This window comes from Juglans regia, chromosome 7 (genome assembly GCF_001411555.2).
Source record: "Juglans regia cultivar Chandler chromosome 7, Walnut 2.0, whole genome shotgun sequence".
NCBI lineage: Eukaryota > Viridiplantae > Streptophyta > Magnoliopsida > Fagales > Juglandaceae > Juglans > Juglans regia.
Genome location: NC_049907.1, coordinates 40,694,322 through 40,708,506, shown reverse-complemented (window position 1 = coordinate 40,708,506; position 14,185 = coordinate 40,694,322). Strand labels below are relative to the sequence as shown.

At 36.6% G+C, this 14,185-nt stretch overlaps 2 protein-coding genes across 2 annotated transcripts; both read right to left on the bottom strand.

The window, feature by feature from the left end:
• Positions 1 to 253: 253 nt before the first annotated feature.
• Positions 254 to 4,646, bottom strand: LOC108989478. The gene is made up of 4 exons (XM_018963095.2): positions 4,044 to 4,646; positions 2,708 to 3,366; positions 1,706 to 1,896; positions 254 to 902 (listed from the first exon to the last, which is right to left on the bottom strand). The coding sequence occupies exons 1-4, from the start codon at positions 4,531 to 4,533 to the stop codon at positions 527 to 529; spliced, it is 1,716 nt and encodes a 571-aa protein (XP_018818640.1). The 5' UTR covers positions 4,534 to 4,646; the 3' UTR covers positions 254 to 526.
• Positions 4,647 to 8,069: 3,423 nt separating this feature from the next.
• LOC108989451 (extensin) lies at positions 8,070 to 8,678 on the bottom strand. The gene has a single exon (XM_018963054.1). The coding sequence runs from the start codon at positions 8,676 to 8,678 to the stop codon at positions 8,070 to 8,072; it is 609 nt and encodes a 202-aa protein (XP_018818599.1).
• Between the last annotated feature and the right edge of the window lie 5,507 nt (positions 8,679 to 14,185).

Below are 14,185 nucleotides of genomic sequence, written 5' to 3'. Positions count from 1 at the left end.
GTATATTTCTATACCATTTACCCTCCTTTTTACCAACTCTGCCGTTTTTCATTGAATGTCATTTTACTCGTGTTATGTCGAATGGCAACCACTATTGTTACACAATCATCCAAAACTCAGTAATCATTGTTGATTGGATTAAACTTATACTCAATTCCTATCCCATCCTTTGGATAAAATAAATCGAGCTCTTATTTTCCGCCTCACTTGTTTGTTTCTTTGAACCAGAATTAATACCCACAGCTACATCATATTGACACAGTTTTTTCTCTTGCAAAACAAGATTAGCTATTATTAATGAGTAAAGTGGGTTGCAAACTTACAAAGCAGATCACAGGGGTTCAAAACCCGTATTGACAAGGAAGTTAGAGCACCTCATAGCGTGACCATATAGGGAAAGGGCTCTGTGACTTATGATGAACATATGTACGGAGGAACCATGAACCACATAACATATACTGCCATCCTTTGCAGCAACAAAGGTAAACTAGTAATGCTAATAACAAAATAAAATGAAGTATATAGTTTATGACAGCTCAGATGGATTCCGAACTTCCCGCAGCTGGACAGAGTTATCATAGCAGTGATAAAAACCGTAGTGAGGGTATCTTTCATACCATGTATCTTGTTGCTCGTGAGTGTCCCAGTGCTCTCCACTGCTGCTCTTCCCATACTTGTGAACCCATCCAGAGCCATTGTGGCGCTCACCCCATGTTCGATTCCACCTCTCATTGTATTGGCCTTCCCACCAAGTCTCTCCCTGTTTGACACCATGACCATTGGGATCAAAGTTTTCATCCCATTTGTCACCCCACTTTGTCCAACCATCACCCTCACTACGTTCAGCCCATTTGTCAGTGTATTTCATGCTGCCACCATGTCCATCATAAGTCTCTCCCCACCTGTCAATTGTATCAAAAGACCACATATAAATCTGGGGACAATTTTACCTGGAAATTAGCAAAATAAATAGTGATCTTTGAGAGGTAACCATATGTTGGCAGATTTTGAATTAGCAAGCTACTATAAACTCCTTGTATGAGAATGTAACACCCCTATAAAAGGGCCAAGCCAGATAGCCTATACTCCAAAAGAACTAGTCAATGATACAATCGAAACCCCATTGGAACATTATAAAGAGCAAGAGCTTCTCCTTCCCAAGCAATGTGGGATCTGATACACCACCTACCCTTATCACTTATCACTTATCAGAATGGGGTATCACAAAGAATTTGACAGGATAGGAAGACAACATGAAACATGACATATGAGAAATGTGAGCACGTGCCGTGTGCTTTGAGCTACATCTCAAGGAATGAAGGTTGTAACTATTTAACCCGGCCACCTTCCGTGTTGCACCCTCTAAAGAAGTAATCGAAACAACCTCTATTTAGCATGCTCTTCTGGATCCCCCAAAAAGAACCAACTCCAAAAAAATGCTACTCCAACAGTTCAAATTCTCAGAAATTTAATAAAATAAAAGTAGGGCAAATTATACCATTCACTGTTAAGTACATGGTTTTTAAGTTGTGCAAACTAACAGTGGTTTTTAAATTTCATCCAAATGCTATCTACTTTTATCTCCAAAGAATCTTCAACGGGTCTAAATGTGTATGGCCACTCTAGGATTGTCATTTTTATAAGTGCATAAGTTTAGAGGACCAGAGTATCAAATTTTATGCAATTTAAACATGAGGTTCGATACCTTTCATGCCAAACATGGGCATGTCCAGCCTCCAGTTGTGTGTTCGGATCAATGCTGCACCACTTGTGTGCCCATTTTTCTGCTTGGCCAGAGGCACTGTAATGTTCCCACCATTTCTCTTGCCATTCATCACCTTTTCCATTCTTTCCCCACTTGTCTGCAGTTTTCTCAAGGTGAACAAGCCCACTATCCTGCACAAATTAAAATCAAGATTCAGTTCTCTCCACTCAATTTTGCCAGAATCAAAAGGAAATATACAAACATAAGCATCAAAACAGTTTTATCTTTTAGACTGCAGAAAAAATAGGGAACAACAGAAGAAATCATTTAAGAATGCAATCCATGTTCATGCAACTTATATTGTTGAAATTTAAAGAAAATAAAAAAAAAATGGAAAAAGTGAAGAATAAAAGTAAAAACCCACAAAAAAATATCTCTAGAGATGGTAGCAAATAATATTAAAAACCTTTCAACAGGTTCTACTAGGTTCAATGTTAGTGAAGGCAGCAAATAATCATGCAGTATGAGCCACCAATTAAAGCTATAATCAACTCAACTCAGCTAAGTATTGATTTAAATTAAAGTTTGGGTTGGCTCATCAGCTAATTGGGGTCCCCTCACATGTTGATTTGTACAAATACTAAATTTGCAACGCTGCACTATATACCAATGGCCTCAATTCAATCCCTGTTGCATGCTTCTCATGGTACTTGAAACAACTGATGTAGCCTACAGTTTGATTAAGCTACATATTGTTGCAAGGTAACCCATTGGAGCCATCATCTAACACAAACTAGGGTTACCTCGCTGCCATAAATCAGACAGGCAAATTCAATTTGAATAATCCTAAATTTGTAAGAGAGTCGTAGTTCAAGAAGAGATTCTTTCGCCGAGGTCCTTTGGACCAATTGGCAATACCTTGGTTTCTCACTAAGAGGACCAAGGATCGAATCCACCCTCCCCCATGTATCAAAAAAAAAACAGAGAGAGATTCTTTCTAACCTGCCACATTGATTCTCTCCAATATTCGCGCCAAACATTTCCTGTTGCATCACGTCCAGATTTTTCAGAACCAAGTTCCTTGCAGCCAAACTCGTCAGCAGCCTCCCAGAACTTCTCTTGCCACTCAACACCTTGGTCAGCACTAACACCCCTGGACATTGTCCACCTGCAAATCACACCATCAGGTCTTTGCTCAACTCCTGTCTCCTTCCACCACTTTGACCCATCAGGATTCACTCCATGGGATGCAGGCTCGTCCACCTTATGAAGAGCATGAGCTGCTTCTGCCGCATGTGCAAAAAATTGAAAGCCAAGTTCCTGTTCCTCTTTTAAGGAAGGTGTCACCAGACCAGACTCAGAGGCTTCAACTTTCTCAACCTCAATCAATGACTGAAGGGGTGGAAGAGGAGGGTTGTGGCTGTTTTCAGAGAGTTTACTCTCAAATGGGATTGAGAGAAACCCCACAGACCGTTCTTTCTCAACAATCGGGTTGGTTGGAATTGGATACACAGAAGATAGTCCAGCTATCAACGTGTCATTAGCACCATCTGAACTTCTATCACCATCCACAGGAGGTGACCACGACCAAAAATCTGGACCAGGAGTTCCAATTCCAGAACTTTCTGCTCGAGGAACGAATATGCTCCTACCCCGAGTACCTGGTTAAATTGAAAGGAACAATTAGCATTATGAAGAACATTGGCTCAAATGTTAGCACAAGAAAACTACCACCATCGAAACTACAACAGAATTGCCTGCATTAGAGAGTCATTAGAGAGTCACTGATAATCGCCTTTGGCGAAGTATAGGGACCATATAAGTTTGTGATACAGATATTTTCTGGCTTCAAGTCTTTCTTTATGAAATCATTGTTTTTTTTTTTATAAAGGAGAGAGTGTCAACATGAGTCACAAATAGGACAACATGTAGGGTGATCCAATTACAGACCAACCCAAATGTGCCTCTAATATTCTTTTATTTTGTTTTTATATATTTATTGTAAGTATTGCTTCTCACCAATGTTCAATTTCTTATTATCTCCAACAACCAAATATCACCATGTTGTCAACTTACATTTTTACGGAATGAGTTAATGATGAAGAACATTATCGGAAGCATGGCCTTGATAAAATATTTTCATACATACACTTACACTGACCAAGCGCCAACGATGATATATTACCCACAAATTTCTAATGTTATTACTTGACCTCGAATACTCGGGTCCCATTTGAAAAATTACTAATTAGAAAGACATAATTAAACAATTCCTCGCACCAATCCAAGTTCAGACTTAAAATTCAAAAATGAAACACTCAACGGGAAGTCCGATTACCTTCTTGATTAGCATCGCCACTCACCCCCGAAGTCCCGAAATCGCCGGAGCTCCCGCCCTGCGGCGTAGACCCGGTCTCCTCAAGAATCGAGCGTGCCGCGGCAATGGCTGCGGCCGCCCGATCGATCACTTGCATTCGCTGGACCCGATCCCGTTCCTCCCTGGGGACTTCCAGAATCTTCTGGAACTCCACGCTCTTCTTCTCGAATTCCTCCAAGCTCCGATTATCAGTCCCAGCGGAGGTCTCGACGATCTTCTGGAAGTCGATGGCCTTCCTTTCTCTATCCACTGCATTCTTCCACATGTCCAAGTACGAGTCCCCGCCATCAGGACCCTTAGCTCTCAACCGTCCTCCTCCGCTCCTCTTTCTTGCTCCCTGGACCAGTAGCACTTTCTCAAGTGCCGGTAATTGATGAAAAGGGTGCCTGTACTCGTGCTTGTATGGATGTTGGTGCGCGACGAGTGGATTGACGCCGAGATGGGACGCCATTGTTACAGAAAGGGAGCAAGTGACAAGTGTGAAAGGCGAGTGATGGAGAATGTCGCCTAGCGGTGGGATTTTTGGACTTCTTGAAATGAAGGAGGGTGGTGAGCTCAGGCTGGGTCATGGGTGGTACTATATGTAATGTAGATGGGCTTCGTAAAGAGAGATTTTTCGTGTGATTCAAGGAAGGGTGCGATGCGGTTTTGATGTTGTTGGGCATTTGGGCCACAAGAACACGTACTGGATTTACTTTTGTTTCTGTTTTTTGTGTCGACGAAGATAGGTGAACCTTGTTGTGTGGACACGTGTAATTAAGATATGTGACTTCTCTTCTCATAAGAAAAAATTAAATACGTAAATTAGTCATCATTCTAATTTTTATTATATTTTTATTATTTTAAAATTATTTATTATATTTTATTTATAAACTTATATATCATATTATAAAATAATAAATAAATAGATGATGAATAAATTTTCACATCACGTCGTATGGGGTCACGTGGCGGTAAATAAATATGGCCAGCCCTAATTTGTAATTCTAGGGAGCACTCGATAAGACCATTTGGACTGCACACCATTGGATTGAACTCCATTGATTAATAAACTCTTCCAATCAGAACAAACTCTTCCAGCCTTGAAAGGGGAAAACAACAACAAATGGAGAGGATCTCGCAGCTTATTATAACACTGAAATTATATATATAATTATCTATAAATAATGCTTATATGTGTGTGTACGAACTTCTAATTTTAACACGCCATCGTACTTGCCAACCTTAAAAGAATTAGTTTATTAGAACTGTATATACTAATTTTCTTGTTATACTATAAAGATATTGTGATGCTAGTTAAATTACAAATACAAGTGATAATAAGACAACGTTTGGTTGGGTTTTCATCCTTGATAGTGAAGTTGTTTCATAGATTTCTAAGAAATAGACGTGTATTTCATATTTTACAATAGAATCTGAATTTGTAGCTTTGGTGGCAGTCGACAAAGAGGCAGAATGGCTGAGGAATTTGTTATTTGACATAAAGTTGTGGCCACGACCGATATCAGCCATTTCTTTGCGCCATGATAGTGAAGCTACTATGTCAAATGCTTATAGTAAAGTCTATAATGGAAAATTTAGACATATTATATTGAGACATGAATATGTTAAACAATTAATAAGTGATGGTATTATCACTATTGTATATGTGTGGTCAAGTAAAAACTTAGTGGGTCATTTCACAAAGGGACTCTCGAGAGATTTGGTGAATAGTACATCTAGTGAAATAGGTTTGAAACCTTTATTTTAAAAAAGGTCACCTATAATAGAAACCTAAGCTTATATTATTAATAAATAGTTTAAGGTTTAATGGGTAATAAGAAGTTACATTTATGTGGCTGTGATAGTATTGAAATTTAATTTAATGTGGGAAACCTTTTCAGGATGGTCAGTGCTGATTGTTACGCTAAATGTAGGATGAGTATTATACTGTTAGTGAAATTTAATAGTTGTATAAGTATCTGAAGTAACAGAGACACGAAATAAACTTTAACTATGTGAACATAAAATGTGGGAATAACTTCTAGCAAAAGTTTAAGGTTTACTTTTGTAAATGTTCTTGAATGTCAGGATGGAGCACGTGGATTAGTGCAAATGATTGGTGAGTTATCTCATTAAAATTGGATGGAATCATGTGTGTGGTATTTTCGTTCTTGACGTATAAAGTCTTGGTTTAAGCCTACGTCACCATTGACTTTGTTAAGAATTTGAGATACTTACACTAATTGAAGGTTTAAGTCGAAAGATATCTTCTTGTATGCATGACGATATCAGTATTTGATTGAAAATTTAATATCGCAATCTAAGTGGGAGATTGTTATATTCATTATAGATTATGATATTAAATTTATTGAATGTAGGTTATTATTTATTTTCGTGAATTACTATCTCAAAAAAAATGCATTGATTCAGTGGTAAGAATGTGTTGTTTCAAATGAAATGGTATGTGTTCAAATCATCATGACTACACTTTGATGCTTTAATTTTAACAAAGCTATGAAATATCCTAAGGGGTGCATGTGGGCCAAGCCCGAAGAGGCACAATTTTAGGCCAGAGAGACATCATGCATGGGCCGAACATATACAATGTATGGCGTGGGCCGAACCGACCTGTGTGAAGATCCCCTTGGATGAGTGCAATGTTTCAAAATAAATTCAACTGAAATGTTGAATAAGTGCTTCGAACCAGTAACATCCCTTGTAAAAGGAAGGTGTCCAACCACTTGACTAATCATGTTCTTTGGTCTCTAAATGAAACAACATGACCTTTAAACTATACCTACCAGTTGAAAAGTCACAAGCTAAGAATTATAAATTTTCACATAGTGTCATTTCAATCTCTATAAATAAAGGATGAGATTCATGAATTTATACATTTCATTCTCTCATATTTTTAGTCATTTACATAATTTTGTAGATAAATTCTAAAAGAAAAACTTTAGAAGTACTATCTGCAGTTTGTGATTTTGTTGTATTTTAGATGTGAATTGCTTGTAACTTTATAGCAAACTCTTTTAAGTAGAGGCAATCATCACCTTAAAGATAGTATTCTATACACCTCAAAATTACATTTAATTTGAATTTTTTTCAAATTATTGTATCCGCAGAACAATTTTCGTCGACAGATGAATGTCTAGCAGACAGATCGACGATGTCTCTACATGATCGTGATGGCATCTTTAGTCCCAAAATGACCGCAGGACAAAGGAAGGGAAAATAGGAAGAGGGGTCAGAATCATCAGATAACCACCCGAAGTACTGTAAGTCTGTAATCGATTAAAGTCATGATGTGCAAACAAGGACAAAAAAACAGTCAATAAGTTTGTTTTTAAATTCAAATTGTCAGATGAATACACGCCAGTGAGATGATTGCTTAGCCTACAAAAGTACTTTTGCAAGTTAAATTCAGATTAAACCAACTCATGCACACTGTTGTAATTATCGTGTAGTGAAGGGTTAAATATGGAGGCCCGCTACCAAAATCTTTTATCAACAAAATGCTACATGAACTTGGGTTTGTCATTCTCATTCTCTTATCTTATCGTGTGGTCCTATATTATATATTTCCATCCTCTTATGTTATTATTTTTATATTACTTATTTTGAGAACAGTACCGATACATGAAGTACTTTGATCTTTACGTGCAGCAGCACTACTCAATCCTTGTGAGGACAATGATACACACGCGGGCTAAATAGTAAAAGAACTGTTCCTGGCACCGTTTATGTGAGATTCTCGTTTAAATCCAGTGCATTTGCCAGTGGAATTTTGCTTTTACTTGTCCTTTGACATCTGATCTAGCGTTTGGCACATTCACATCTCTCTCCTCAGTATAATTGTACGACCCTATTGATTTCATAAACTTTGTCGCATTTCTCATCTAGGATTCTAGATCATGCAACATCGACACTACTTGTACGAAAACATTGAAAATTCCAAAATCAGTACATTCGGACGCTCATCCATCACTGCCAGCACGTACTCGATTAGCGCCACCATCTACCCACATCAGCAAGCTCAAATTCAAAACATGACCAAAAGCCCACTCCCCGGCGAAGCACTTCCTCCAAAATATATGGCCCAGTCGGTGGACTGATACCCGGTGGCGGAGTCGGTAGTGGCGGAGGCACGATATCAGGCCCTGGGGGATTCGGTGGCACGTAATCGGGTGGATAAGGCGGCACTACGTCCGGTTTAGGAAGCTGTATATCTGGGTCGGGACGCGGCGGTATAGTAGGCTTCGGGAGTTCCGGTCCCGGGTCTGGATGTGGCGGTATAGAAGTCCTCGGGAACTCCGGTCCTGGTTTCGTCCCAGGAGGACTGTACGGCGGAGGATTAGTGTTCACTTCGGCCGGAATACTCCCCGGGTCAATATCCGGAGTGGTAGGAACTGGTGGCACTTCCGGTGGGACACTGGGTTGATGATTTGGCACCTTGGGGAACTCCGGGGGGCTCTTGCGTGCAGGCTCATCGGCTAGAGAGTGAACGGAGAGACGCACGGGCTTCTTGGGAGAAATTGCAATGTAGGACAGCAAAAAGGGCGGGGCTTTTGCCGCGGCCAAGTTGAATGAACAAATTGGGATGGTCCTTTTCATAAGGTTCGATGAAAATTGCAGAGAGAGTAGCCGACATTTTCAGCTTACTCGTCGTGAATTGAGCAATATTAAGGAGCTGGGGATCGACATTGCTCGGAAAGGATATTCAAGGTGGGTGACACGTGGAGATTCGTGGCAGTGTGGACGACACCTGTATGTCATGCAAGAGTACAAGTACTATGTACAGAACTATCAGTTCAAAAATTCCCCGGCTGGACACGTGTGCCTTTGAGTTTTGAGGGTTTTTTTTTTTAATAATTTAATTCTGAGTTACAGAGTCCTGTCTTGCATATTATTATGTATTAATTTGTATAATCTAGGATTTTTCTTTTTTCTTTTTTTATAAGGGGGCATGGGAGGTTGGAACATGAGAGCCGGAATTTTAGATTTTAATTTAGTTGTTTATAGTTAAAAATAAATTTAAAATATATAAATTTCCGGTTGTTTTAGATATAAAAAAATTTTATAAAAATAAATTTAAAAATTAGCATGATTTGATATTTTAAGTTAGATTTATGTAAAATTATTTTAATATAAAATAGATCTAATGTATCATATAAAATCGTGTTAATTTATAAATTTATTTTTTGTAAGTTCTATTTATCTCAAAGTAGTGCTCTAATTCATCCCTTTGTCAATGCAAAGATTTTTTTTTGGTTTTTTTGAAAGAATGCAAAGATTAAAGTATCTTTATATTTAACGGGTTCTCTACGTTTTCATATAAAATGGTTATGAATATATATATAAAGTATAGTTACATATTCTAACATCACATTGTCCCATTACTAACGCCGCAACAATCTTAATTGTCCTTTTTATACGAAAACTAAAATGCTAAAACACTTGCCTTTTTTGTCTGTTCTATAATATTTTCAAGATAAATTAATGTTCTTAGAAAGAAGTAATAATTCAGATGTCACTTGCAAGGGTCATCCTAAAATGATAAATTAATTAATTAATTGATCAACCGATAGGCTCATAGTGTAACACGCTCCATTATTATAAAGTTAAAAATAAAAAGAATCCATTTTTTTTATTATGCTACCAGACGGAGCATTATCTAGATATATTTATTGATTTGATCATTTCTAATCGCACATAAGACTTATTGTAAGTAATTTTATAAGTAGAATTATTCATATAAAAAGTCATTTAAAATATAACACATCCTTATCAGCTATTTAAATGAGAAATCACTTAAAAATATTATATATATATATATTAACATCAACCGGACGAATGAACTCATGTAGAACTCTTTACCTAGCTATATATTATCCATTTTCCATATACATGCTTTATTCCTGATGTCTAAAATATATAACTGTAAGAAAGGGGCACCCATTCACCTTTTCTTAGTGGTTATGAAGTGGTTTAAGAATCATTTCATGAGACTTGATGACTGGCCATTAAGGGCCAGTCGGGGGTTACACTTAGAGGGACTATTTACATAGCCCCTCTCCCCTTTGGATGATACTTGCATAAAAAATAAGAAATCTCTCTAGTTCCGACATTTAGGTCGTGGAATATGTGGGTGTTGCTCTGGTATTACCATGTAACACACTCTACCATCGATACAGGAAATTCTGAATGAACGACGACGATGATAAAAAATATGTGGAACAACCGCACTAGATCCTAGATATTTATGATGAGGTAATATCGCTTCCGTTATGTACTTTAATCTAATATTTCTAACAATAATAAATAAAATTATGGGCTGCGTATATATAGTATCATCAGCTTTTATCAGTGTTCAATCGAGAAATCAGATTCGGATAAGGATCAATTCAACGGGCTGGATCGAGTACTTTATGACAATCTTTAATTAATTGAATAATGTTTCAATAATAAAATATATAAAAATCATATAATGCAATTCGAGCACATGTATTAGAGAGTTTAAAATATGAACTCATTTACTAATTTCTATAAAAATATGATACGAATCTAAATTATCCAATTAATACATTTAGCCTCGATTATCCATATTTGTTTGCCTGATCATATACGAAGAAAATAAAGACTATTAAGTAATAAGTATAGTTTTATATTCAGTTTTTTATTATTGTTATTGAATACACTAATAAAAAAATTAATATATGTTTAATCGTATCGTATTTTTATACAATAAAAAAAAAAAAAACTTCGTTATCAAACATGGCTTTAAAAGTGAATACAATTTTAAATCAGTTATCACAATCCGAAATCATTTTAGCACTGCAAAAAATAAAATCATTTTCTACGCTCAAAATTGTCACAAATATTCTTAATAATCGTTGCAATTGATTATTTTGGCGATTTTTAAATCACCGCATTTCTAACAAAATAAAAGCGTCATTTTTTATCAGTTTCAACAATAGGTAAAAATCGTCACAAAAAGTTACTATTTTCGACGATGTTAAGGTACGTTTGGATGTTGAACTGAGTTGAGTTGAGATGATAAAATATTATTTTTAAATATCTCAAAAAATGAAACCAGCCAGGGGGTGAGAGCTTCGGCTCCTCCCCCCTTCCTCCTCCCAGCCCAGAATCTTTGTCTTTCCAGTTTGTTTCTTTTCTAGTTTATGTTCTTTTGTTTTTGTTTTGTTTTTTCTGGTCAAAGCATGGAAAAGCTCCGTTGTGAGGTTTTCTAGTGGCTAGTAACGACCACGTGCCTCACCGCGAGGTTCCTAAACCGCCGATCTTTCAGACTGCTGAAAATTTCGTCAAAAGGAGCGGCGCGTGATCCACACACGCTAGTCAAAGTGCGCGCGTGGCCTCCATGCGCCACCACACAAAGGGCTCTGTTGTCGCCACGCGCGGCTTTTCTAGGGTTAGCGATCTTGGTCAGGATCGACGGTTTGGCACACTCCCAGCGTGGGCTTTTCTAGGGTTAGCGATCTTGGTCAGGATCGACGGTTTGGCACACTCCCAGCGTGGCGCATGACTACAGCCTCCTTGTTCAGTATGTTTTCGGTTTCAGTGTATTTCAAGTTTTTATTTTGTTGCAGTTCTGTTTGCAGTATTTCCTATGTATTTTTTGTTATATTGTTTGTGTTAAGTAAAAATAAAAAGAAATAGGCTATTAGACTTGTTGTCCATAGCAAAAGAATCCCTCTCCTTCTTTGGAGGATGGGAGTTAGTTGTCTCATTCCTCTCTTGGAGGATGGTGGGTGGTTTTTCCTCTCATTCTTTGGAGGATGGCGGTTTGATACCCTTTCCTCATTTGGAGATTGGTTGATGGTTATTTCTGTTTTTATAGAGTGTTTTATTCTTAGAAAAATCGAGATTAAAATCTCAGAAGTTTTTGTCATTAGAGAGTTTATAAAAGTTAAGACAATGTCCGCCACAAAGAAATTTGTGTACGGAGAAGTCCCAAACAAATGAGTAGTTTGGCTTGTAATATGAATTTTTCCTTATATTTTTTAGTCACAACTGTAATTTCAATTTCATTAAATGAAATGAAATCTATTTTAGATTATAAAAAAATTAAATCAATTGAAATCGGTTATAATTGGTCTAATTTAAATCGGTTATAAAATATATTGAAACTGATTCGATCTCGGATCGATTGAGATTAAATCGGCCAAATCCATCCGGATAAAATTGTTTTTGTGAACTTGCCTCTTCTCGGGTCTCTATATGTATTTTCCTTCAGGTTCTTATGGTATTTATATTTTTTAATTGACTTATCAAATTAGTTTGACAGAAATAATTTTTTTACCTTGAGGTTATTGTGGCATTCATATTTTGAAAAATGTTATTCGTCCCCTTCAATGTTACCCTTTGTCCTTGCTGATTGACGTGGATTTGCCACGTGTTAAGTGATTTAAAAAACAAAACAAAGCTCTCTCTATAGTAGGGGTGGGCAGCGGGCCCTACACATCGCTCAGCGCAAGACACTAACAGGGCGGGCCCCTTTTTTTGATATAAATATATATTTATTTATAAATATTTTTTATTTTTACTATATATAAATATATTAATATGTATTAAGTAAAACTTTTACTTAATACTTTGTGTAAGTTGTAGTGTAGCAGGGTGACCCTTTTATAGATTATCTTGACACTACAAGACTCATACTTAAGTAATGTTTGACTCTTGTATTACACTGCAACTTTCACAAAATATATACTAACAAATTTAAAAAATATAATTTATAAATTTAAATTTACAATTTGTGTTCAAAATATTTTTTGATCACTTTTAGATTTAGAAATAATTTTTAAGCCTAGTGGACTGTAGTCCATTATTGAAGTGGGCGGGAGGCGGAGCAGATTGGGAGTCCTTTCCCACCCCTCGGGATGAAGCCCATGTAGGGCGGGTAGGGGCTACCCCGCACCGTATGATGCGAGTAGCACCCCTACAGTTTGTAGGAAGCTATCTCGAAGCTCTGTAGGTAGCAAAAAAGCAAACCACCCACGCCCTCTGGAAGAAGCCCTCGTCCCTATCCAGAGCTGCACTTTTCCTTCTCCAGATCGACTTCTGAGCGAAACCCTAGAGTCTTTCCATTTATTTTGTTCTTTCCACCAACAATTACATAGCTTGGTGTGTGACCAATTTGGTATCAAAAGTATTTCGATCTTGTGGAAGCCATGGTAGAAGTCGTAAGGAAAATCCTACAAAGGTTTGCAAAAATGGGTGATGAGGAGCCTTTTGTGGAAGCCATGACAGAAGCTAATGGAAGACTGCAAAAATGGATGTCAGAATATTTTGGTCGATCCGCATCACAACCTTCTTCTCTCAGCTCTATCTCAAAAGTTTAAGGGTAGGTTTGAGGGGTGAAATAAGAATTTTGTATTTTGTTTTAGTGTTTTAATATTATTATTATATTGGGATTTGAAAAAGTTGAATTGAGATTTGAAAAATTTGAATTGTTTATTATATTTTGTATGTGGATTTAAAAAATGTGTAATAATGAGATGAATCTCACCCCCAAACCTGCCCTAAAACTAAAAAAATATGATCTTACATCTCAAAACTGCTGGTACGTGTGTTTGACGGTTTTTTGATAGAATGTTTCGCTTTGGACACGAGATATGATCAAGATTTTTCTGTACCATTTGATTAATTTTTTCCAAACATTAAAAGAAAACAAAAATAGGAAGAAAGAATAAAATACAGATCTAAAAGAGCTTGATGACCAAATGTTGGTAGCTTGGCCGGAAAAAATTATTCTTCATTGGAAAATGCTACATGCCCCGCTGGGGGCTCCTGCTGGGAGCTCCCGCTGGGGCCTGTAGCATTTTTTTATATATATTTTTTAAATTTATTTTTATATAGATATTTTTAATAATTTTAAATATTTTAAAAAATAAAATAAAAATTATAATATTATTTAAAAATATTTTCTTAATTATGAAGTAGAATAAAAATTAATATTTAATGATTTGTATTTTATTTTCTGATTAAGGAAGTGTTTTTTTTTTTTACTTTCTGATTAAGGAAGTGTTTTTTAATGATTTGTTTTTTACTTTCTGATTAAGGAAGTGTTTTTTAATGATTTTTTTTTTTACTTCCTGATT

Bases quoted from the DNA above. Each gene is read 5' to 3' on its own strand.
- LOC108989478 (XM_018963095.2), bottom strand. From the start codon at position 4,533: ATGGCGTCCCATCTCGGCGTCAATCCACTCGTCGCGCACCAACATCCA. The intron at 1,897-2,707 runs GTTAGAAAGAAT...TAATTTGTGCAG, and splicing joins GGAGAGAATCAATGTGGCAG to GATAGTGGGCTTGTTCACCT. The intron at 903-1,705 runs GTATCGAACCTC...TACAATTGACAG, and splicing joins GCCCATGTTTGGCATGAAAG to GTGGGGAGAGACTTATGATG.
- LOC108989451 (XM_018963054.1), bottom strand. From the start codon at position 8,678: ATGAAAAGGACCATCCCAATTTGTTCATTCAACTTGGCCGCGGCAAAA.